Genomic DNA, 26,706 nt, shown 5'->3' with positions numbered 1-26,706 from the left:
TTATACCTCCATGCTACTGTCCTTCCTAGGCGTCTTTGAAATCCATAGTGTGGACTGGTTTGGACTGGTTTTTGTTCTTCCTTTACTGAAAAAGAAAAATATAAACTATTTTCAGTGCATGTGTGCCTTTGCAGTCCTGATTCAGGTTTGCGATCAGACCTGGGTATTCCACCCCCTATTTGCAGGACATCTTTGTTGCTTTGATTGCATAGGTTCCCCATGTGGGAACAAAAAAAGGGTCATGCCCATGCTGCACCCAGCATAGCACTATGTTACCAGACCACCCTGCTCAGCTGCGCTGCTCCCAGGAACAGAACTGACTTGTCACGTTTTGGTTTTTCAGTGCATGTTCAACCATACCTATTCATACATGGTGGTCTTCTCACGAGATGGTTGCAGACACTATTTGACCAGGGTGGTGAAAGGCTGGGCACTTCCCTCATCTGGAGAATGTACATGGGACAGGAGCACGTGAGCACACATCAGATGTGCCAACGGTGCAGCCCACCCATCCCAGGGAGCTACCGCAACCCTGCCCGTTCACATTATGGAGCTGCACCCCATGACTGCAGTACGTTCATGGGTTCCAGTGCATACTGGTACAGCTTCCTTCAGGGCTTGACCTAGCTTCTAATGAAGTAATGGCACATGAATCAGACTTCTGGCAATGAATGACTGGTAGAAAGCTTCCTTAGGCCAGTTTTCATTCAAAACTGTCAACAGTAGTTTCTGTGTTTGTTTGGGTTTTTTTAATTAAAAAAAAAAAAAATAAAATTAAATTGTTTACAAAATTACTTGCTCTGCAATACTGCAAGTGTTCACTCTAGTCTTTACAGGGAGCCCTGAAGTACCCTGTAAACTGATGCTAGCCTTTCCATATGGCTAGCATCTCTGCTATGACAGCAACATCACACCCTTTCCCCTCACTTAGAGAGGGGTAGGTGACAGTGCACTGCAGTCTACTGAAGAGGCTCTTTGTAAGCAACTGCAGCTGTATTTCAATCAAAATCTTTTAGTCTCTGGCCAGAATATTTCACAGTGATTTTTTTTTTTCCAATTAAATAAAAACCAGAGGTGGAGAAGTGGCTCTACATAATCCTGTAGGATGGAAACCTGAGAGTCAAGATCCCAGCAGTCTTACACATTCAGTTTTACTCCTTTCCCTGGTTGTAAATGTGAGTCTGAGTTGATTTTAAATATACTCTGAGGGAACTGGACAGAACAGTAATTTCTAGTCCCCCCAGACATACCTCTGAACTCCTACAAAGTAATGCATTAAGTACCTGAGCCCATTGGAGTAATTGAAAAAACTCCATTGGTTTCAGTGGACTTTAGATCAGGCCACAATGCTATAAACAAAGCAATTGCAATGAATCAAGTAGTTTCGGCACTTCTTTCTTTACGAAACAAATTCACTACTTCCTTCCAGATCAATACAGCAAAAGCAGGCATATTGTGTAGATTAATGATGAAATGCTTTGAATGGAGATTCCTTGCCACACAGCAGGAAGAGTTTCTAAATACCTTGGATCAGAACTCTAGCTGTACAAAATGAGCTTATCTTCAGCAAACCTTCACTGATTTTCAACAGCTATACATCTGGTTCAGGAAATAGGTTTTAGTAAGAAAGGTAAGGAAGATGCAATAGCTTGATTATATTGCTGTTTTGACCATAAAATGCAATCATAAAACAGAAATATACCAGGTTGGAATTTAAACTTTCTGCAAGGCATTCAGATGATAATGGAGATGGGTCTTTGAAGCAGTTTCTCCTTGCTTCCCTGGAAGAAATGAAAGGGAGAGCATCTAAGAATGAATGAGCTGATCATTTCTACTAGCTACAGGGGCGATGTTTTGCTTTGCCTTACTACTACCCTTTAAGAGCCCAACACTAGGCAAAATTAGTCATGACCTTTCAAGCTAGGCATGTCCTGGTTGGCCATGGATTGTGGCTTTCAGAGGAAAGGTCACCATGTTGTGGAAGCCTAAAAAAGAATGAGAAGTCAGGTTCATTTTGACAGTTGGGGATCCCTCCTTCCCCAGCAGGACAAAATCCCTTTCCTAAAGCTCTATAGCATCCAGCTGATAAGTTCAAGTGGTTGTCTCTTTTTTTTATTTGCTTTTTGCCAAAGAACTGGGCATCTGTGGTGAGCCAAAATGATTCACAAGGTAGGTTATACATGGAAATATTACTGAAAACAGATGGGGAAATATTTTTTAAAAAACAAAGTTCTCTCTCAACAGATAAAAAAGAAAATACTTCATTTTTGGTGATACCAGAATATCATCTTTTGACTTAAATGAATTTTAAAGTAAATTTAATTTTTCTTTAATTAAAAACTCTGGTGCAACCCAAAATGAACACTTGGAAGGGAGGGAGAAACACACACATTAAAAAATCCACAACCACAAACCAAAACTGATTTAATTTAAATAATTTTCTCTCCGATTTTTGTACCATTTGATCTACCAAACTAATTAGCTAACAGAAAACACACAATTTTCAAAGCTGAATTTCCAGTATGTGTCATACAATTTTTAAGTCTTGGAAGTTCAGTTTAATTACTTCTGCATGACCTGCTATAGCATCAAATAGGCCTGATCAAAGCCCAGTGAAGTCAACACTACTATTTCTATTGATTTCAGTGGGCCATGACTCTCATTGTTTTCCCAAGAATAGTTGAAAGCTGAACCTTTCCTGGGGAGAGAAAGAGCTGCCAGAAAAGGCATGAACATGTATGTCATACTTACCAAGAAATCCAGGTCCATTGTTATAATGGTTCCAGATTTAGAAAACTTAAATAATTTCTACTGTTATAAACATGATTCCTTTACTACTCTTTTTCCTTCGAGTTTCCAGCCTTCCACAGCCTCAGTGCTGAGGGGGCATGCTTTCACAAGCATGAATTTGCCTGTCATAAAATACGTTGGAAAGTGTACATTTTCTCCTTTTCTTTATAGGAAAGTGCATAAAAAAAAAGACATAATCTAGTTTATGATGTAGACCTCATAACATCTTTTCTTTACAATTACTTATTTCAAACAGACACATTACTAAGGATTGCTGTGATCACTATACCCTCATAAAGATGTAAGATGACTTGACATTTAGAGTGTTTTTTCACCCAAAATGTGTTTCAGCTATTTACAGAAAATGCTAAATAAAAAGCACATAGAACAAAAAAATAAAAGGAGGAAACTTATTTTCTGATTTCCTAGAAGAGTGATATTGTATCCCTTACTAGTATTCCTGCTCTTCAAGAAGAATAACAGTTTGCAAATCTTGCTATTTTGCCAAAACAGTGTTTATCCATAAAACATATTTCAGTTTAAACTTTACTGGATTATATTACCTTGAGAATGCTTCTGGAAAAAAAATCTGCAGCATAAAAAGCACCCTTGAAAATTTCAGAAAGATTAGTTCGGAGGAAAAAAAAGTATGTTGGTATATTGCATTTTGAGAAAGAGAAAAAGAATTTTAAAGCATGGATCAATACATATCCTGTTGCATAAGCTGAAGTGTTTCCTATATATATCTGTTTGATATTTCATCTATGCACACATATCTATTTACACATTTTCTTTGGCAGATACATGATGTACAAAGGAGTTGCACTAGTGTGTGGCTCAAAACATATTTTTGCTTTTTGTTTTCAATTTGTCTGCTCCAGTGGTCCATTTGTTGTTCGTATGGTATGCACAAGGAAACAACATTAAGCAGCTGCAGGCTCCTTAGATTTATCCTTGGAACAAACTGGACTTTAGGTCAAAGTGAGGCGAGTCCTTGAGTTCACCCTGTGTCAGTGAGGACCCCACTACTATTTCCCATAGCCCAGATGCTCTATCGGTGGTAATCATGGCAGAAGAGGGTAAGTAAAAGTGCTGGTAGTAGCTCAGCCTATCAAATGGTCAGCAAAGATATCTTCAGAAACAGGTGAAGTCCTAATAGCAATATACTTTGAGAACATTGAACTATTTCCGCATGTTGTGGAAAAGCCTGAAGGTGAATATTCATCTTTAACAGCTGTAAACTACTTGGATTTTAATAGAAGAAAAGATGCTTATTTGCATATTTGGGGACAGATGTAAGCAGTCTTTCAGTATGAATAGTTTGCCAATGGAAACATGAATTCTGTGATATAAAACCATTATGGATTAAAATATTTTACCTTTTATGAAGCATCTGGAAACAGCAAGTCCCAAAAGCCACCAGTATCAACAGCAGTAATGGTATAGTGGGTATTACAACATAAATTAGATTCGGAATTATACCTACAAGACAAAAGTTCTCATTAATGTCTTCCATGTTGAAATACTCTTAACCATGTGCGTAAAACTCTGGAGTAAAATATCAGAAATATATTAACTTAAACAAAAGAACATTTATACATCCCTTCTATAGGAAGAGGTCCAAAAATATAACTCGGCACTATCAAGAATAAGACAGTACTTCTGCAGTGACGTGCAAAACATATCTTAAGGAAACATGAATTCTGATATTTTCAATATGCATCCATGAAAGATTTCCAATTTTGTAATTGAAAATCCAAGTATTTTAACAGAGTACATTTCACAGCCTATTATTTTTACAGTCCATATATCTGTCTACTCAGTTACCCTTACATGTTGGTTTCCCACCTATGCAGGACCACAAGAGGAACAAACCCTGCTCTTGTCTCCCTACTCCCCTTAAAAGGCAAACATACACTCTCCTTAACTAACCAGGAGAGAGCTAAAGCCAGGGCTCTATAGGTCCCTGGACAAAAGGAGTGAAAAATGGTCCAAGCTGAGACTCTATTGTCTGCCTGCAACAGATGATGAGGTCTGCAACTGCCAAAAGGACCATTTTTCAATTACTATATACCCATGTTTAACAGTGTACATATAACGTGCAAATTGTGGAGACTTTCTTACACATTGTTGTGTTTGAACATATTTTCACTAGCAAGACTAAATCTGAATGTTCAGGTTGGTTTTGTTTATGAGTCTTTGCATGATTTTCATAAATATCATTATTGATTTCAAATACAGCTCATCAGTATATCCATTCCTCTGGAGTTACAAACAACGGGCAACTGGCTCATATCCAACCAACCACTGTGAAAATGAAGCACCACCTTTCCATAATCCCATGGTGTAATCCTGTAAAATCCTCAGTAGCTCCTTAGAGATGTTCAATTTCTTGGATTAAGGCCATGCTATAGCTCTTGAAACTCAGGACCCCACTCAGGACATAAATTGCTAAATAAAGTAGCTAGGAGCATTACAGCAGGCTCCTAGGCAGTGGGCATCCACTTTCAAAATACCAAGTGTCATCTTTGATAGAAATTTCAGCAAGGCACTTAAATCCTCTTAGCATGTGGTGTTCCTTAAGACACAGAGTACTTGGGATAGGTATGGCACAATGCCTGTTCTGCAGATAACTTAAAAATTCATGCCTTGTTAGGAAAGATTAATTTGTGCCTTTTTTGTGAGCCTTGGCTATCAGATATAAAAGAATAGATGCACTGTATGTTTGTCACACATGTTGGGGAAGAGGTGGGGACAAGATGGAGAGGCAAAGAACTGGTTACCACAGCCCAGAAAGAGATGCCCCACAGCTGGGTGAACACTGGTGAAATCTTGAATCTTGACAGAGACTACCAGGTCAGAGACAATAGTGCAGATTTCAAGGACTGCTAGACTGTAGTTTTATATCAAAGTCTGCAGAGACATGGAAATGATCTGTTTCCACAGTTACAAAGAGGACTGACTAAAACTCTTGAAATGTTATTCAAAAGTGTACATTTTCAGGGCACTTCCTGGAGAAATAGACTGCTTCTTCCCCCTGACAATAATGGAAATTGTCAAAGATTAATTTTACTGAATCCATTGTTAATATTTTTACCAGAATACTAAACTCATATGATCACATTACCTGTTTCAGTAGCAATAACATGATACTGATCTTCTGGTTTGCTTGTGTCATAAGGATTTCCTGCTGGCACTGTTGGAAAAATATCTGAAAAGGATACCAGAGATTTTAGCGAGTAAAAAATACGGCTTTTATGTTGTTAAATAAATTAATAGCAATTACATCTTAATTTAAATTGGAAAAGCAAACATTTTTTTTTATCAAACTGCTGGATATAAACACGTAAACATAATTTTATTGCAAAACTGGGAGTACATCTGGAACAAGAATTATGAGCAGTGCTATTCTGAACACCAGCCATATATTTGTAGATATTGCTCTCTAAAGGATTCATTTTTCCTATGTTCCAGTTCTAAACTATGACTGTAAAACTTGAGTAATTGAGGTTCTTGTAAGCTATCACTATAATTATGTATTTACCATTGCAATTCAACTTAATGTTTCAAAATTTCTTACCGTAATCTGGCTCCGCTCTGTCTCTTAACTCTTTTTCTAAGACAATATCTGTTAAATCAATATTTGAAATGGAATGTTGAAGAATGAAAACTGCTTGTATTAAAACAGATATTTTCATTATTTTGCATGCAGTATCACAGAAATAGATATATTCCCAAACCCAATAATTGCTTAATTCTTCAGCATTTAATCTGCTTACCAAATACTTATCTGCAAACTAGTGTCAGATCACTTCTAGTTCATACTTTTGTGCTCCTTAGAAAACAACTATAGCTTATTGTGGTTCCAATTCTTGGAGACCTGTGCTAGGTTATTGATTAAATCACTCAATCCCTTAATTTCTTGTGCTGAATAAAACTCCTAACATATTCAAAGTTTCATCTGTGCAGACAATCATAAACGGTATAAGAAAACAAGTGTTCTTGATTAATACTTAAAACTTACTCACATTTTCAAAATAATGCTTACAGAATGTTGGCTAGGAAGCAAAACATAGCAGCACAAGTTTGTGAGGTTAAATGTCATCTTCATTCAGTTTGGTTTTGCAATAGGCAGCTGAAAATACAAATCATGGGCAACTGGTTCTAATACATCACATAAGGAAATTAAATCACAAGAAGATAAATGATCCTATCATTTCTTGTAATGCATCAGAAACTGGAGAACCAATTGATGGCTTTGAGCTATATTACAGAGGCTTGCAAGTTTACTGATGGCTATTGTTACCACTAAAAGTTTACATAGGCAACAGAATTTATTACTTCATATTGCCCATGGCAGGGGGGTTGGAACTAGATGATCTTAAGTTCCTTTCCAACCCTAACTATTCTATGATTCTATATTGGGCACACGAATGGAAACTGAATGACTGTTTCAATACCATTCCTTTATCATAGGATTATATTAACATACTAGTGCTTTGAGCTTGCAGTTCCAAGTGTCCTGATAAACACAGAATGCTAGAAGAAATCGAAGAAGCAATAAAGACTACTAGAACAAAGACAATTATTTCATCTATTCTGGTAAGAACTGACTATGGCCACATATAAAGGAAGACATCAAAATACGACAAAGAACTGAGTAGCTGGCTCTAGACAGCAGAAGAGGAGGTGAATTTTTAATTTGATTACATAATCAAACCTACAGGAGCTGGTCAGGAACTAACTGCGGTTGCAATTACCAACATATAATTAAATTTAAGATTGATGAATGATTAATATGATTTAAAGCCAGACTGAACATTGCAACAGTAAATGCTGTAAAGCGAGGTACTATAAGAAAGGCTTAGAAAAATCTAGTTGCTACTCAGTAAGACTGCCTAACAAGCACTGCTCTTGAGCTTGCCACTGATACAACTAGATGCAACTTCATCACGGTCACTTACAACATCTGTGTTTTGGCCTGTGGCTAGTATACCATATACTCAAAATGGCCAGGAAAGCTGTGAAAAACAATATACTCAGGTAACAAAGTGAAATTCAATATGCATGTGGCACTTTCATACTCCTAGTAAAATGGATGCATTTAGTGCTGCAAATGGTTGACATTGAAGCCATTACAGTGATTTGGGGCAGGGCAAAAAAGTCATTTGTAAGTCTCACTAGGTTTTATATAGCAAATTACATTTGCTTACAAATATTATGGAACTTTCTTCAGGCAGTGAAAGTGATACCATGTACCTATTTATATACATTTATGCATCTACTCCTGCATGTGATAAAAAAATAAATTTCTAGAGAATAGTCTGTTTTGCTAAAGAGCAGAAATTCCAAGAACTTGAGAAATAAATAGGTACAATTCAGTAGTACTGTATTTAGCTGCATAACAATGCCAGTCACAATAATCTACCTATATATTGTTTGCCTTATATATGCCATTACACACTCGTAATCTACTTATAAACAGTGAAAGAAATATAAATTCATTTTCATTGTTATTTTTATCACTTGGTTTTCTGCAAATCCAAAATACGTGGCATTTTTTTCAGGTTGTGAAAGCAATAAGAAAACACAATTATTTGTCATATCTCAACTAGAATGGTAAGCAACTTGGTATTACAGAATAATTACTTCACTTAAATTTGCTCGGTTTTAAAGATATGAAATATTTTTGAAACTGAGCCCTTTAGTTAATCAGACCTGTATTTTCTGATATAAAAATGCTGATAGTTTAACAGCTTAAAGCATTTTAATTGTGTTTTTAGTTAAAAAAATTGTGGTCAGTTGCAAAAGTAATAAATTGTATATGTCACAGTTCCTTGAATGGCCTATGTGACTAAGATAATTACTAGTGACAGTCACTAGTAACATATTTGGGGGTTGGGGGTAAAATGTGTATGCATATCAAGCCTTCCAAGTATTTAATATTTACTTGCAATATTAATTATCATTAATATCTCCATTAAGATATTAGACTTATGAAAAACTCGAGGAAGAAAATAGCCTGGATCTCTACAGACAGATACATCTCTACAAAGAGTGTGATTATTGCTAGGTCATGAGCATAGAGAAAGCAGGTATGAAACCGCAGAATTATATAGGTCAAATAGCTGCTAAGGGTAGGATTTCACATGCATTCTGACTTCCAGGTCAATTCTTTAAAAGCAGACACACCATAAATTATTTGAAAATATTTTCATGATCCTGCTGAAAAACATGTTTTAATTTACCATAAGTACCACCAAAAGTAGAAACTATTTCAGGCCCAGCTTGAAAGTTTACTTTTCAAGTCCTTCTATTTGCACGTAGTTCTAGTTTATGGTTCACGTTTCCTCTACTGACATATGCAGAACCCATGTCATATCTGCAAGTACAGCCAAATTGCCTAAGATCTGGCTTTTTCTGTCACCATCTGAACTAGTGTGCATCTGCTTTTCACATCTATGAAATGCATGCACAAATGCAGAATTTTCTTCCTGCTGTTCCGAACTTCACTCCTTAAGCCAAAACCTTTTGAAACAAACGTTAAGTTGGAACAAACAAGTTACGTTACAAACGTAAGTTGATATAAAATGACAGAAGTCTGCACCTACAAGCACAATGCCTTTTTCTTCCCTTTTTCTTTTTTTTTTTTTTTTTTTTTTTACAGTAGGACCAAAAGATGTCTTGGTCATCCTACTGACAGCGAGCAATGGAAGTAGAAAATGGTCGGTTAAATCACTCTGTAGAGAATAAAATAACTAGTGAATGAGTTACATCAGAATAAACCTGGGAATGCATGATAGTGAACATAACTTTGAAACATTCTACTTGGATTCAGATAGGTTTGTTTAAGTTATCACTAGATTTGACATATTGTATCCCCTGTTAATGCTAGCTCAGGCACCCACACACCAAAGGAATCAGTACCACAGGCCACAAGACATTTGCACATTCCTTCACAAAAAGGGCAATTGTTTTTCTAAGAAAGTGTCCCACCTGTGAAATATAACTTTAGTTTCACCTACCTGGACCATACTTGCAGATAAAATTGTGCTTCATGTTACATCTATCATCATTCCATTGATAAAGGTATGGTCCTCCCAGACCAGGGTTTGCTGTTGGCTGATGATACATCACAACACAGGCTTCACTTCCACAGGAAGGTTCATCTGTATACCAATTTCTAGCAGTACACAAAGACAAATTTTCAAATTTTGACAGTAAAGTTCATCAGGACACCAAGGAAAGGAGTTTACATCAGAGAAGATGTGCCAGCCCCAATGGCTCCATCCTCTTCCAAGATACGCTGCATTTCCCACAGTTCTTATGTGAAAGGAGTTTAGGGCCTGGGCTCCACATCTCTGAATTTTAAAAACCAAAAGCTCTGTCCAGTCAAAGCACCTCTACAGAAATAACACCCTACTGCTCTGCTGTTTTACTTCCTATCTGACTCTTACCTGTCTCATTGTCCTAAGTGCTGTGAGCTGCTGCTACTCTGGCCTTTGGCTTACTCAGGAAATGAAAGGCTTTTCAAAACACAGGGTAGAAACAGAGCAATTTACACTAAGTACATGCACAATTTACTTGGTGGCTGACACTCTGATTCAAGGTGGCCAGTCTTGCACAATTTGTCTGCCTGCTTTCAGGCCGCATCCTGAAGACTGTGTGTAGCAGGAAAAAACTCCAAAAGCCTTTCAGAGGCAAACCCATGAGATGTGAGTAAAGAGAATTGTAGGCTGAAGCAACATTATGACATGCTTTCACCACTTCAAAACCCTGGTTGCCAGCTCCCCTTTATCTGGAGAGGTCAAGGAGGGATACTACTTCATGGGGCAGCAAGTCTATAAGCTTCTTTCTAGAAGACTTGACTTGCTAGGCATTTCGCTGTCCCTTTTGTTCCATGAAACCTTCTCAATAAGCAGTTTTACACACTTACCTGAAAGGTGACATACTTCCATCAGCCCACTGGTAGAGGTCAGGGCAAGCACTTGAGGTGGCTAGTCCATCACTGCTTCTCCACAACCCAATCCAGAAATCACCATCAGAAATCCCAGCGCCTGATTTAGTGAGGTTTTGCAACATGTTTTCTATTAGTTGCTGTTCAGCTTCACTTTCCAAGCTCAGTAAAGACCCACCATCAAATTCACAAGCTTGGCGGGCCTCCTGAAAGCCCACGCGTCTAGACAAGTCCTGGAAATAAGCTAACTTGTAACAAGAACGCTTGAAGTCACCATAGCACACCTTTTGACCTGAAAAATATAAATAGGAAAGTGTTTATAGTAACAAATATCACAACTGGGGAAAAAAAAATTATATATATATACACAGCACAACACATATACAGTGATGGAGGACAGTAGGTTTTTTTCTTATGTCCTTGTCTGAAAGGACTTATGACGCCAACACTGCTGAAAACTTTAGCTTTAATTTAAATTGCAAATATCATACAGTTCACAGGAATCCATGGCTTTCTTCCCAAGGCCTGTGAAAGGCACTAAAGACTCCCACTAACTTCCAGAAAAATATTCTCTACTTTAATGACTGTACCATCAGGCCCCCCTGTTAAAGCCAGGATCTGTTTGAAGGGTATTTTCTTAACTATTTCATATTAATGGACCAACTCCACTTTTATTTGATCAGAAAAAAGTACTGAAATTTTGCAATTTTAGTGGCATCGAGAAGCTAGCAGTTTCTTGATTTTGGTACCTAATCTTGAAAGGCTGTATTCAGGAGGACCTCATAGCTACTCTTTGCTATCATGTCTCTAAGAGTGAGTGGAACGAGAACATCTGGCCCTTTAAGTTATCTGGTCAATGGCTTTTTCAGTGCAAAAAAGAATACAAAGAGACAAAATGTACAGGCACAAACCAGACAGGAAAACATAATGAAAAAAAAAAACAACAACCAACAAACAAAACAATGGAAAAAAACAAACAAACAAAAACAACAAAACAAAACAACAAAACAAAGAAAAAACCTCATCAGACACACTAATTGGTGGGCTATCAAGAAACTGAAGACAAACAGGATTTAGATGTTTGGGGTTTGGTGTGACTATGCAGTCTGTTGAGAGGCTATGCAGAGTTAGGGAATGGGGAGGAACAAAGCAGGAATAGAAAGAAAGGGGCCAGTCAGATGTAAAACAGGGTGTGTGTCTGAATGCACGTCTTCCCTAGTGACAACCCATCTCTGCCAGCTGATGAGGAGGAGAGGACTTGGCTGTCTGTTTATGTGGGATCCTCACCTGGGTGCTGTTGAAGGCAGCACCTTGTCTGTGCAATCTGTGTGATGCCTGTGCATGTGGCTCTGAGATACCTGCTCAGCTTTGCCACTGGTTGAACCAGCAAAAGCAGCATCCACATTCCTCAGCTCAGGGAGGCCCTGGGTATGAGGGTGAGCACTAGCAGCCAGGCAGGAGGGAGTCCTGGGACTGGAGGTGCTGGAAGAGGCAGCCACACTCTTAACATCCCTTAACACAGCAAACAACTCCAGATACTAGCAGCTATCACAATACTGTCCAGGTACCGTAAAGAAGCCCTGTGATGCTTTCAGAAAGCAGTAAATCTACTGCATTCACACCAGTTTCCCCTTGCCTTTCAGAGTTATGTCTGTAGAAAGAAACAAAAGCCAAATGAAGAAGTAATGTTTATTCCTTCCAGTTCTTTGGATGAAGAAGACACATGCCTTTTTCCCCAAAAGGAAAAATTGTCATAATCTTCAACTAGTGAAAGTCTCTAGAGTTTATTCAACATATACAAGATGTGGAATGAACAAATTCACCTATCAGCTGCAACTGAACTCCAGTATGTTTATTTAGAGACAGGGAAGGGTTCTAAATACAAGAAAATAACCTAACTATCAAGTAAAATCAAGTTTTTTTCAGGATGCAAACTTGTCATTAGAGAAGTAGAAGAGTTTATTTTGTAAACCAAGAATTACTGAAGGATAGCAAAGTAATAGGAATTACCAGGCATTATCTAGATTACTTAGAAACCAACAAATTGTACCATTTGACTGGAAAATTCAGCAAGGACAGTATGTTTTCATACCATGTCAGGTTTGCATTTGAAAATCTTGCATTCATCTCCCACTTCTAAGCAAACCCAGATACAGAACTCATGCAAATAACCCTTCGGCTTTACCTTTGAACGGGTTTTACCCTGCTTTACCTTGAAATTAAAAAAAAAAAAAAGAAAAAAAAAGAAACAAAAATAGAAATAATTTGAGTAGTAATTTGTCACTGGGAAACAGCAACATCATTCTATACCTTAAACTGTACTTAAGCTTTTGAAGCCAGTGTTTTCCTATACATAAAGAATAAACATAGATGTGGACCAAAAAAAAGAAAAAAAAAAAAAGCCCAAAAGATACAATAAAGTTAATTCTTCTTGCTTCAGAGTTGCTTCATTTTTGTAATTCATGATGAGTAGCATACGTGCCACAGCAGGCTGCATACAGCACAAGACCTGGCTGAAGAGTTCTCTACATTTGCACAGAGTGTAGTTTCAAGAATTTGCAGAGAATAAGGAGACTGTATCAAAGCTGCATGAATACAGGAACATAAAAACAAGATTATCTAATGACTTTTAGCTAAATTTGAAAGTAACTCTTATTTTGGGCACCTTTTTTATCACGGAAAGCTAAACTATAGGGGCAGTAGGGATAAACTATATTTAGTTTTCTAGTGTTTCCTACAATTCTTGTAATCTTGCTGAAAAATAAAAAAATCTCTGAAACCCATTCTTTATGATACCCTATTAAAGTTCACCTGGGAGAATGTCAGTAAGAAAAGTGTCTTTACAGTCTCATTCTTACTTAGGCTTGGCAGACAGATATCTGAAGAGCCACTTATAGGTAGTTAATCTGCGAAAATAACACAGGAACAAGAATAACCTAACGTAAGGACAAATTTGTGCCACACATAACCATGGAAAAGCCAGGATCTGAGATCAGGAAGACAGCACCTATTTGGACCTCCTCTGAAAATGTCCTAACAATGTTGTGTATGTCCCAGATGCTTTCCTGCCATTTCCTTTTGTCCATATAGGTTAAAGCCTTGCTATCAATGAATGTCTTCACCAGGGACTGTAGCAGTAGAGTTTAAACAGAAACAGGGGAAGCTCAGGTTAGATATAAGGAAGAAGATCTTTACTGTGAGGGTGGTGAGGCACTGGAATAGGTTGCCTAAAGAACTGGTAAATGCTCCATCCCTGGCAGTGTTCAATGCCAGGTTGGACAGAGCCTTGGGTGACATGGTCTAGTGTGAGGTGTCCCTGCCCATGGCAGGAGGGTGGGAACTAGATGACCTTAAGGTCCTTTCCAACCCAAACCATTTTATGGTTTTATTAGTCTAATGTAGTAAAAGCCATAGTCTTAGCTGAGCAACAGTGCTGAAGAATCAAAGGAAGACCCTTTGCTAGAGATGTATATAAAACAATGGATTTCTCCATAAGACTTATTTAAACAAAAAGAAAAAAATCCCTACTATCAAAGAAACAAAGTGATAACAAAACACTCAAAAGTAGTAGGTGCAAGAATGAAAGCTGCATGTGAAATCACAGCTCATTCAGTTCATCTATAATGCTGCAATTCCAATTTTGTTAACATGATCATTTATTTTCCCCAGGACCTCTGTCTCATTGACAGGATAGAGAGCACAGTGAAGATGGCGCTGATCAACATTTTTATCTTCACCACAGGGTGAGTGACAATGGCTTATTGCCAGAATACACATAACAGTGCAAATATCCAAAGGATAGCACTGAATTATGTAGGACACTAATTGCTTACAAGGAAAAGGGACCACACCTCTCCATGTAACTAAAGATTGGATTCAGAACATTAATTCAAGATGTGTATGCAGATTTATGGAGAGTGTTTTATCCACTGCCTTGTTCTTTTTATTTCCCAGGCAATTTTTAGAAATAAACTCACTATTCCTTTTATTCTGTACACATACTCCTCCTTGACACCAAGTAGTAAGTTATAAGCAAATTCAGGTATCAAAGTATCCCTGTCACGATTTCAGTTATGCAGGAATGTTCAATCCACTGAGATGAGTGGGCTGGCCACTACCCATCTCAGTTCCTGTGCTTGCCTCCAACTCATGGGAAAATAGCTAGATTTCCATCCGTAACACACACATCCACACAGAGACTCGTGTTGCCAAATGGCATGTGCTGTTTGAGCTGCTATAAGGATTGTGTCCATAAGCCGTAAGTTGTGCTGTATACTGGTCCAGTATGGAGGTTGCATTGGCATTAAGGCTCAAGTCCACCACTCACACCAAGCTGAGGAAACCACATGGGACTGTACAGAGCAGGGAGGAGGACAGGCACTTGTGATGTACAATGGCAGCAGAGCTGCTCAACAGGTGTCACTGTAGCCCCTAATACATGCCCAGCTTGTCACTGTTGTGTACTCTTGGAGCCATCCAGAATGCAGATGTGAAGGCCCAAACTTTAAAATCAAGTATTACAAAGTGAAAGAATTGAACAAGTGAATATTTGCATACAATCTAACTCCTAAATTACTTCTCTCATTTGCTGCTCTCTATACCAGTGGCAACAGAAATTATTTCCTTCTTAGAGGCTGATCACTTGTGCAAGAATATACCTCTACAAAACAATAGAGAAACCAGCAAGAAACCAAGAAATATTCGGCATTAATCTGGTGTGAATGAAGTATGTGATGCAGAGTAGTAAGCTTTCTGGAAGAAGCTGTGATTTTCTTTCTGTTCTACTTAATTTGGTCCCTGTGTTTAAGCAGTGACCTAGTCTGAACCTTTTCTTTCTTCTTTTGAAGGGGGCTTTCATCTGCTGTAGCGGAGCTAGTTCAATGTGTTAATGGAAATCTGCAGTTGTGCCTTAATAGCTGGCAAATCAGTCGACGTTTTAGTGCTCTTCTCGGAACACGTCGAGATGTCAAGTTTCCAAGCTTCATTTTTTACAGCTTTCTTGCACTACTAATTTCTAAACTACAAAGCAGAAATAATTTAGCAATGAAAAATGAAATAATGGACCACATTGTACAGTAGACAAGCTAAGTATGGAAATATTTACTATTAACTATTCTACCTTCTAACATCTTGCAGCAGACAAGACTCCAGCATTAATTCTAATGCAACATTTGCTATTTCAACTGAATAAATTGAATTCTATTTTTTTTCCTGTCACAATAGAAATTATGTTTGTAAGCAAGTCTATTATTAGAATGAATAAGGCTAAGATACTACACAATGGGAATAAATATTAGCAAGTTAGGTGTTTACAACCCATCCACAAAATCTGCCCTGTGATGCTTGAGATGGAAGAAAACATGAAGGAAAACAATGCTTCACCACAGGTTATCCAGAAATGAAAATGCGTATTATTGTATTTAGTCCTCCCTTCAGCATGAGACCAAAAATTTTGTTTAGTAAGATCTAAGAACTCATTCTTACTGTTTTTCCTGCTTCCAAAACTGCAAGTTTGGATCTCCCCAGTGTCCTTAATGGAAATGTCTCCAGGTTTGTTCTTTCTATCCCTTCTGTGAACACCAGCCATACAACATAGCTTTGGTCATTTCCCTCAGCCTTAGCAGCTCTAGCTGCCTACTGCAGAGAACCTGATCTGGCTGAAAACCCCTTGCACTTGCTTTGTCTCACCATCCCATTAGCTGAAGAAAGCAAGCGTACAGTACTTGCTCTAGGAAGTGCTAGCTACCATTTCCATCTATACAAATTAGTTTTCATCTTTGCGTGTCACACAGCTGCTCCGTACTAGAAAGTTTTGATATCAACATTAAAACAAAGATAGCTTTCAGCTGAAATACTGCATACTTAGTTAAAACATTTCTGCAGGAAGAAAAAAAAAATCTTTCAAGAAAAGGAGAAACGAGCAAATTCTCAGCTACTATTTCAATCAATTATGTCTCCATTGTGTTTTAATAATGATGCTTCATTAAACAGAAATAATAGGTTCTTTGGTCTGTCTTGACAGAAGTTATAACAAAATGTCATTTTGAAGCAAAATTACTGATAAAGTATCCAGGCTCAAAGACTCATCTCCCTAAGAGCATCAGGCTCAGTCCTAACTACTGTATCCCCAAGGACCATGAGGGGCACAAAGGCTATCTGGACTAACACACATGATTCAGCTGGAAGTTTTGAACACGTCAGAAGATAAGCTCCCTGCTGGTAAATCCCATCCCTCTTCCTCTTTAACTTCATAATAACCTACAGTCCAGGGTCCGCTACCATTAGCATCCACCTAGATTAGAGGGAAATAGCTGCTGCATATGCAAAGCATACGTGAGGAGATGAGGAATGCACAAATGTAGGAAAGTCCATTATGTCTTCACACTGCAACTTTCTTCTTCTCAAGATAACGGGTTCAGCAGAAAACAGAGGGGCATTTGGTACAAAGAAATGTGAAATATTTAACACTAACCAGAGTCCCAAAGGCCAGCATAATGCTGATGGAGGCCTCTGAAAATAAAGTAACAAAATAAAAATAAGACGGCTTAAGTGAAAGTGATCATGAAATAACAGCAAAACAAAAATCAATGTGAATTAACCAAAATATTCCACTGGCCAGATAGTATTTCTCTGCTTTCATTATGAAAACTAGCCTTGGTGTTGGGCTTGTGTGAGGACACTGACCTCCGAGGCTGTATAACCAGCATGCAGGAAACAAGGCACAATTTGTTTACACCTGCCCCTGTGTCACTGGGTGCTCCATGCCAAGGCCCAGTAATGCACTTCAGAACACAGTCAGTAAGAAGCTAAAAGGTATTGTATTACATTTTCCTAATCACATTTTGATTCAAAGCTGATGCACCTTGTCAATTGACCTTTGTATCATCCAGTCAGATTTTATGGGTTCAGCTGCTGATCATGTTTTGCTATACTATGTTACTGCAGTTGATGTTCTACTGCATCATATTTGTATCCAACTACTGAATTTGTTTTTTTCTGATGATTCATATGACTTTAAAAAAAAACTACTGTGATAAGATTTCATAATTATATTGCCTTCAATTATGATAAAAGCAAATTGCCATCTTCTCTACCAAAATTTGTAATACTGAAGACACATCATTCTCCAGTTGAGTCAATATTCAAATCACAGATGTTGCTCAGCTCACACTTCTGAGCAGCTTAAGGAATTTTGTGTGTTCACAAATTTGCCATTCAAATACAAACTGGTATACAGATCTTATGTTAGCCTGTTATCTATCTGTATTAATATCTTCATAGCTAACTCTTCCATGTCTTAATAGGTACTTTTTTCCTCCCAACCTCCTAATAACCAAGCCCGAACAGAGAAGATACATTTGTTATCGATTTATACTTTTTCTGGATTAGAGGTTATGCTCAGTTGTCATAACAGTTTCTTTAAAGTTATTTTTCTTTTGTGAAAAACATTCAAAGGTTCCAAGTCCCTTTTAAGAGCTTATATAAAATAATTGATGGCCACACTTGCCTATTAAGTAGCTTTATTTCAGGTATACATGTGTAGAGACAGACAATTTGCATGCATCTTATCATACAGTCATTAGCATGTAGACAATGTCTAAGATGGTTTAATAGAGGCTGGCTCCAGACTTTCTTAAGCAAAACTCATCCACAGCCAGTATTCTTATAATACTTATAATTCTTATAATACTAATCCAGTATTCTTATAATACTTGACATAAGGGAGACCCTTTCTTGATAAATTCTTAGGAATTAACATGTAAAAATTATAGATGTATAGACAGCATGTGTGAAATCATAGGTAAAAGGCAAATTCTTTCTATTCTCTCTCAGTCACAGGCCAGATAACGTATCTTTAGCCATTAACCATTCATATCTTGTGAATTAGCAAAGATTATGACAGAGGTCTTCAGACAGCAGCCAAACAACTGTCTCTAGGATTAATGCAACTCTTGCAGAGAGAAAACAGGGCATGATGGAAGTTTTAAGTAATAAGAAAGTACTGTATTATACCATTCATACACAGATTTAGTAGTCATTCAGAATATGAAGCTATACAAGAAGCATGTCCCAGTTCAGACTTTTCTTTATTTTCTCTTTTGCCATGGGAATTGATTTTCACTTATTTTTTTTCTGAAATAGAGCAAATTTTCACCTGTATGTTGGTCTTTACTAGCTAGTTATGCTGTTGTGTTTCCAAGTGAGTTTGAGGATAAGTAGTTGTCCTGGTTATTTCTGAATCACAACTGTTCTCAATAGATCCAGAACAGCTACATTTTTACAAAGACCAAGTGATCAGAAAGGGGAGCCTATTTGTAAAGGAGCATTGGGCAGTGCTAATTTAAGTGTTAAAGAACATCACTGACCACTAACACCTAGACTTTGCCATGTGGCTGAATGCAAACGCAATTAAAATGAAATCTGATAGCTTCCCTGCGTATTGCTGCAAGATAGCTGGTTACTAAAATAGATGGTAAAAAAAATTACATACAAACACTGATGACAAGTACTGAACTAAATAGATTATTTTGGTGGAGATTTGTTAAAGCCTCCATGTGCTCAGAACCTGCACTGTTCTAGGTCTTGGGAAGATGCAAGCCAGGAATCCTTGTCTTGCAAAACACAGGTAAGCTTTTCATTATGTTGAATAAAGTGCTGGGAGGATTTGTCTTTCCCAGAACAGACAAGTTTATCTGGATTTTTAAAATCAGGGATGATGTGGGGTTTCAGATAAGGGCTTGTTCTTCATGTGCTGGCAACTTGAATACCTGCCCACATGAAAAGCTGCAATCTTCACCAAGCAGTGATAGGATTACTCAGTCATTTAACAAAGAAAATAATACACACATTTATTTCTTAGTTAGCTTCTCAGCCCTGGCACTCATGGCAGGGATCTCAGGCCAATGATAATGGAGCTGTAAAGAAGTAGCTTGATGTCTAAATCTCATTAGAGGTTAATCAACACTTCAACATCCATAATTACCCTTTCAGGAAAACATACGATTTCAATTATGTAAATCAATACAGGGTGTTTTCAACTGGAAAATAAATATCCATTTTTATGAAAAAGTTCTAGTCACTGATTGGAGTGATAGGTCAATGTCAAAAAAAAAAAAAAAAAAAAAAAAAAAAAAAAAAAAAAAAGCCTAACTATAAAGTATTTCCCAAGTACTATTTTTTTCTCCCCAGTCAGATCAGTAAAACCCTGACAGTTTTCCTTTCTTCTATGTGAAAAATACCCACTTTTTGGCAGCAACTCCATTTCAGGTATCTAGCACATCATAAATTTAAAGCCTGAGATCCATTTAGTTTTCCTGTAATAGCAATTTTCCATTCTTCTGATCATGTGAACTTTACAGGTATATATATATATATATCACAGGGCTGATCATGGCAGAGAGCCACTTGCTTCTATAAGGGGCCAGTCCACAACTGCACCGTCCTAGGGGTTCATGAAAAGTGCCAACATAGTTGCTAAGACAACACCCTAAAAACAGCAAGCTGCCTTCTCTTCTCCCATACTAAAAAGAAACCAAGACTGGTGTCAGAGCTATATTTTTCTCCTGTCTGTCTTTGCAAGGTCTAGCAACAATTGTCACTGTGAGCAATGCAAGCTCCTTAGCACTGGCATCCTCAGAGATGATAGACTTGCATTTCAACATGGTACAATCGGCATCTTCTCAACTCGCAAGAAGAAAAAAGTCACCATGAGCACAGGACATGGAACAAAAACATACATACTCAGGACTTCAGTTTCTCTTACATCAAATTATGTTTAAAAAAAAAATAAAATTAAAAACTACCCAAAGTATAACACTCTTCATGGGTATAAATAACACTATTCACTTCCACAGATCCAAGCTGACAAGGCAATGATAAAACCCAAATGTGAAGGGAATCTCTTTGAGCCTTTTCAAAATAAGATGAAATACAATGTGTTAGATAGATATATACATCTACAAGACTACTCCAGGATGTGTATTATTCACACAGGACTGAAAAAAAAACAAAACCAGAAGGCTTATATACACAAACATTAACATAATTTTTCTATATATCATAGCCTAAAGACACTCAAGAGTGTTCCATCATTTCAGCTGTATTTTTATGTACATATATATACATATATATGGGGGGGGGTTGGAGATAAATACTGACACAAACACTGACAAGACTGGCAAATTAAGTCCCTTCATCGGTAGCTTTCTGTGTAGCTGTAAAGACCAGAACAGGCTTCCCAGATAATTTTAAGACAGACATAATATGGCAGCTAGTAAATTGTTGTTAGCATGTTGTGGAATAGACTTGACAAAAACTGTCAAGTCTGAATGGCTTAAGTATAATGTGTACCAGCCTAGGGGAGCAGAGAATATTCTTACTCTCCTGTCCTAAACCAGCAGACATTTTCACACATACCTAACTTTATATACCTCAATAGACTCCCTCAACAGGATTTCTCACAGGGATAAACTTAAGCACTTCTGACAGTTCCTGCTGATTGCTCATTTCTTGTCTCTAGAAGAAAATAGTTCATAGAACTTTAGTTGTTAAAATATATTCTTCATCAGTCATCATCCAGAGCAAGCATTACCCATTCTCTTATTCTTTTTCAGTGGAATTTGAATGCCTTTTTCCGACTAAGTGTACTTTCACGGATTTGTTATCAAGATAGCTGTATTTGCTATGAGATGTAGGTAAAATTTATATATGTGGATGTGAAATTATATTTATTTCAGTGGTTTATGGACTTAAAGTTTCCCTGGATGGAACAAGTTATATGCATCTTAGTACAGGATTGTAGCAAAGTGCCCATCTTTCTGCAGTGGTTCAACAATTCAAGTTCAAAGGAAAGTAACAGTCAAATCCTTGTTCATTCACCTTCTACTAAAAAACTAGGGGAAAAAAAAAACCCAGTCCACCTAGGATCTTAGAAGTGGTGACAGTTCACTTAAGGCAAAAACAGAAGGGACCTTTGAGAGGAGGAGAATTACGTTAGAATATTTTTCTCTTCGGGTAAATGATCCTTTATTATGAAAGTCAAATGAAGGTAAAGCATAATTGGTTAATTCACTTAACATGTATACAACTCTGTATGGGATGGAACTGTTGAGATATACAGTGGGATGCATCCTCACCAAAATTTAGTTATTCACAATGTACTTGTCTATAGATGAGCTGCATCCCTGTCCTCACTGTGTAGACAACTGAAAGAACAGGCATTTTTATGATGTAGCTGCAGTATTTTTCAGACCTATTTTTAAGTGAAAGTAACCCAACCTACAAATACTGATTTTTTTTCCTTCATTGCTTATAAAGTCGAGAGTGATTAGCTGTTTACTGCAGCTACATTTAGATTTAGTTAGAGCCATGCCAACTTTTTAGTTAGGACTCATTTCTTAAAACTGCTTGGAACTGAAGGTCCCACTGTCTGAGTGGTGAGAATAGGGACTGTTTCAGCAAGAGGCTTAAATAATTTCCAACTAATGAGTGATAGGTATGAGTATGGGATTACACTGTAGAAATTACTATCAAGGCATTACTTCATCTTACTTATTTCACATTAGTACTATACAGTCTTTTCTGATTTATGAGAGATTTCCAAGTAGAAAGTCATTAGGAGAATTAGTTTCAACTAGTAGTGCTGTACAGAGCACTTTATGAACCAAAGCATGTTTTCCTGCAAAAATCTTATACTCAAGGCTTGTTGAAGTTTGAGAAGAGAAGGCTCTTGGGAGACCCCATAGCAGTCTTCCAATACCTCCAAGTAGTTATCTACCATCATGCATCTCTGGTTAAAACTGTATTCTTATCTAAGAGTCATAGCAGTTTACCTAATATAAAGTGTCTTTCCAGAGGGTATTATGGAATTTTCTGGTTAGGAGCAAACTGTGTTTAGCAGAAATATGTATTATATCCAAGAGTCATCACTTTATTTCACTTTAAGAACCTAGATCACTGATTTGTCCCCAGACAGACACTGCTTAGAATAGGTGTATAAGGAGACAAATTAATAAAGACATCCTGAGGAGTTAAGAGCCCAGCTTCCCCAGCAAAGTTTCAGCTTTAATGATTCCTGAGGCCTACAACTGAACAAAAAGATCTTGTACCATGTAGTCATGCATGTCCATTAAAAGCTTTTCTAGTATGGAAATTAATGCTGGGCATTCACAACAAAATGTTATGTTCAATGCACAACAATGTATATATATCCTGTAGATCAGACTAGCAGTGTGTTTTAAAATCACACTTCCTCAAATTCTGAGCTACAAATGTAAGTGTAGCTAACAGTTAACAGTCCATGCCAACCAACAAACAAAACCCACTGAACAAAAACAGTAGAAGGTTTCATCCACAGAACATACTGAAAGTCTGACAGACAAAACTCAGGTGTAGTAAGCAGGCCAAGCCAATTGAACTAAATTAAATTGTGCCTTTTGAGAAAGGGTTTGTTATCTCTATTCAATTCATTACCAATAAAGATACTTCTTTAATTATCTTACTTTACAATATTTTATGACCAACTCAAATCCAGTCATAAGCTGTGCAAATGAACATATCCGCATCCTTAAAGGCAACTGAAGAAAGTAAGCCTATAGTTTAGCGGCAACTCTTGCTGTTTCATGGCTCACCAAAAGTTTTTCTTCATTAATACTTCACACAAATACATTATTTTAAAGCAATAGGTGTCTATTTTGGTGTAAAGTATCAGTTTTTAATCTGCCAGTGATGCATAACAGTAACAAAGAGCCAATTTTAAAACCCATAGAAATAAAAAAAAGACAGCAAACAGCAGTCAATAAGCTATAACGTCTATGATTAATATATAGGCAGTTAAATGATTAGTAATAAGATTAGCTTGCATCTTTCCTGCCCAATAGATACTTAAAGTAATTGCATCTTTGCAAATTGCATTATCATCACTTCATGTTCATTGTGATGTCATGGGACAGCAAAGCAGACTCAGCAGTTTCTCCTGAGCCTGCTTTGATTTTTTTCTTTAAGAATCAATTCTCTGGCAACACTAAATATTCTGATGTGGAGGCTTGTGAGCACTGCTCTCAAAACATCTATCTAACTGCATTAAAAATTACAAGGCATTTGTATTACTTCTCTCCAATGACTCCCAAATTAAAGATGACAAAGAAATAACACCTAAATGTGAATTGTCTGATGCCAATAACCATCTAAATTACAATCTAGGAAAATTAACAAACTTCAAAAAAAGAAACAGAAAATCTTTACCTAAGGAAATGGAATTTTGAAAAGTTAGATTTTTCCTTCTCTGCCCTCTTGACACTGTGGTTAAAATGGCTGCAATTTTGTATTTAGGCCTGCTACAAACTTTCTGCAGCAAATGAGCTTTCCACAAGGTCCAATCAGCACTCGAGTCAATTTCAGGTATACTTTTAATGTGAGTAATAAGATTTATACATTTAATTTATTTGGAATGAGAACAGTGAGATTTCTATTTATTCCAGATTATCTTTGAAGTGTAAACCAGCAGTTTTTCAGAAACAATTCTGTTAAGATGTAGACTTAAAATTTGAAATGACAACCTGTTTAAGTCCAGACTGATGGTTCTTCTATAATATAGACAGATAAGCTAGACGGAAGTCAGGTGGACAGCACACACTGCCCAATAATTCAAAACTACTATCTCTTGTTCGAAAAAATACCAGCTACTACTAGTACTAGACCCATCCATGTGGATGTGACAGGAAAGGGGTGTGGTCCTTGGGAGGGCTGTGTGGTTGGGGAAGGAGTCCTCCTGTCAGAATATGTCAGAATATCCTGGCATAAGCATGCTAGTTACCTTTGGCTGTTATAATCTAAAGAATCTTTATCTAGTGAATACAACTTCAGCTAATACCTGACAGCACATACATGGTTCCCTCTGTAAGATGTTTAAAATCCTCCCCTATATTCTACCAGCCAAGCATTAGCTGCATAATACAGTGAAATGAGACTCATCATATGCTTTGAAATGCTTCAGGGAAATATGGGGTACAGCCTGTATCCTTTCAAAACCCGGAAGCCTTATATGCATCTAGGAACAGCTTGACTAAGCACTATACATATGCTACACATTGTTTAAAAAGCTGCACATCTCCTCAGTTTGCTTCAGCTGGAAGATTAATGAACTGGACTTCCTCAGCCACACATGGACCCTTGCGCTGAGGCTAGTAATGCAAAACACATCTTGTGGATGAGTAATCTTCACTTTTCATTGAAGTAACAGTGTTACATAGTATCCATAGAAATTGTTAAACCAAGAGCTTTGCTGTATCATATATGACTGTAAAAGTCACATAACAGAGGTACATGAAATATTCCAGGGTACACCTCAGGCACTGCTACTTAGTTATTGCTTCCTGGAAGATACATTTTCACCAAAAGTCCAACAGCACATCTCACTTCTGCACATGAACCTGCTTCGAGTAAGACATCACCAAAACAGTCAGTGATTGCACTCCAACAGCAACTACAAAAATTATCTGAATGAAAGAATCAAATGTTTGCTACAAAAAAAGAAAAAAAAAAAAAGAAAAAAAATTTCTCTACATACTACTGTTACAGCCTCTGACACAACTGTATACATATCACATGCATTGTCCTGGAATCAATCTGTAAAAAGGCATGTTCCTACTATATACAAAGATTAACACACATAATTTGTTAACAAGTGCAGTCAAGTGTGTAAATCTTTGTTTCAAGACAAATGTACAGACGTGCCTGCACATACAATGTGTTTCTCCGACAGTCTGCTAGTTCTAGCTTGCAGGGTTTGCTCCAAAGCACAACTTGCAAAAAAAAATTCAGCAGCTTCTAAACATATTGCACCTGTGTGCTGGAAACACACAATGTGATCCCACAGCTCTTCAGTTAAACCTAAGCGCAAATGTTAAATACAGAATTCTGAAGTTCTGCCTTCCTCTTGGTTTTGACAGTTGTAGACACATCTGCACATAACAAAACTATTTAAAATGTATGCTCTTTAAAGTTTGCTTTTTCCTCCTAGCTGTTTTATAAACAAAGAAGAAACATTCCTGTAAAGATGCAAACAAATCTCAATGTATAGCCGCTCCTCAGAAAGACGCTGTAGCAAGTACACCCTGGTTTTAAACAATTAAAACGGAGCTACACTATGCAGGCGATCAATCACATCCCAAACTCTGCCTGTACAAGAGAGCAACCCGTATTGGTGGGAGCTGACTCAAGGCTGCTGCAGAGCTCCTGCCCCAGAGCCATATCTACCTCCCTAGCCCCGGAGGGCATCGCGGGGCCGGCGGAGGCTGTTCTGTGCCCGGGCTGCTGCCGGAGCCTCCCAGGACCTGCCGAGGCACAGGGGGTGCGCCAGGAGCTCGCCTCCGCTCCGCAGCGACTTCACAGCTCGCCTCCAAGTGGGTCATTTAACGAGTGGGTTCGCTCCCAGGTGTTCCCCTCCGTGGTTCCTGCTCCTCTCTGCGATGAATCCCCCACACCGGCCCCGCACCGACGCCGGACACCAGCCAGCCCCACGCCAAGCCCCATTCCCGCAGCACACCAGCCCCGGCACTCACCGCTGAGGACGCGCCCAGCGAGACCCCCGGGCGCGCACAGCACGGCGGCAGCCAGCACCGCCGCCAGCCCCAGCCCACCTCCGGACCCCATAGCGGCTGTCCCGTTCCGCTCCCCTCCAAGAAGCGCTTAAGGCAGGCCAACGCCTGCCAGTGAGGAACGGGCTCCCGCTCGGCTCCGCACCGCTTCCCGCCACCACCTCCCCTCCTTGCCGTGGCCCTGCCTATATCTGCTCCCCACCAGAGGGACGGCCCTGGCGGACGCCTGGGACCGCCCCCGCCCCCCGCCAGGCCCCGACGGCGACGGGACCCAGCCCCAGCCCCGCCGCAGGGGAGGAGACACCGCCCGGGAGGTGCGCCTCCGGCGGGCGCTGAGGGCCCCACCCCTGGCGGGGCCGTGGG

General features: G+C 38.3%; 1 protein-coding gene across 2 annotated transcripts; it reads right to left on the bottom strand.

The window, feature by feature from the left end:
• On the bottom strand, nt 1–26,398 carry CHODL (chondrolectin; the record flags this gene model as incomplete). Of its 2 annotated transcripts, none has more annotated exons than XM_080612643.1 (7): nt 1–85; nt 4,170–4,272; nt 5,918–6,001; nt 6,371–6,460; nt 9,816–9,973; nt 10,727–11,039; nt 26,308–26,398. In XM_080612643.1, 7 exons carry the CDS (start codon nt 26,396–26,398, stop codon nt 1–3), a joined length of 924 nt encoding a protein of 307 aa, XP_080468769.1. The 2 variants fall into 2 exon arrangements, with proteins under 2 accessions (XP_080468769.1, XP_080468770.1); XM_080612644.1 differs by having other exon boundaries at nt 6,371–6,418.
• Nucleotides 26,399–26,706: the final 308 nt, after the last annotated feature.

The sequence above is a fragment of the Psittacula echo genome, assembly GCF_963264785.1.
Source record: "Psittacula echo genome assembly, chromosome: 3".
In the NCBI taxonomy this organism is placed as follows: Eukaryota; Metazoa; Chordata; class Aves; order Psittaciformes; family Psittacidae; genus Psittacula; species Psittacula echo.
Note: the sequence above shows the minus strand (reverse complement) of the source record. Positions and strands in the feature narration are given on the sequence as shown.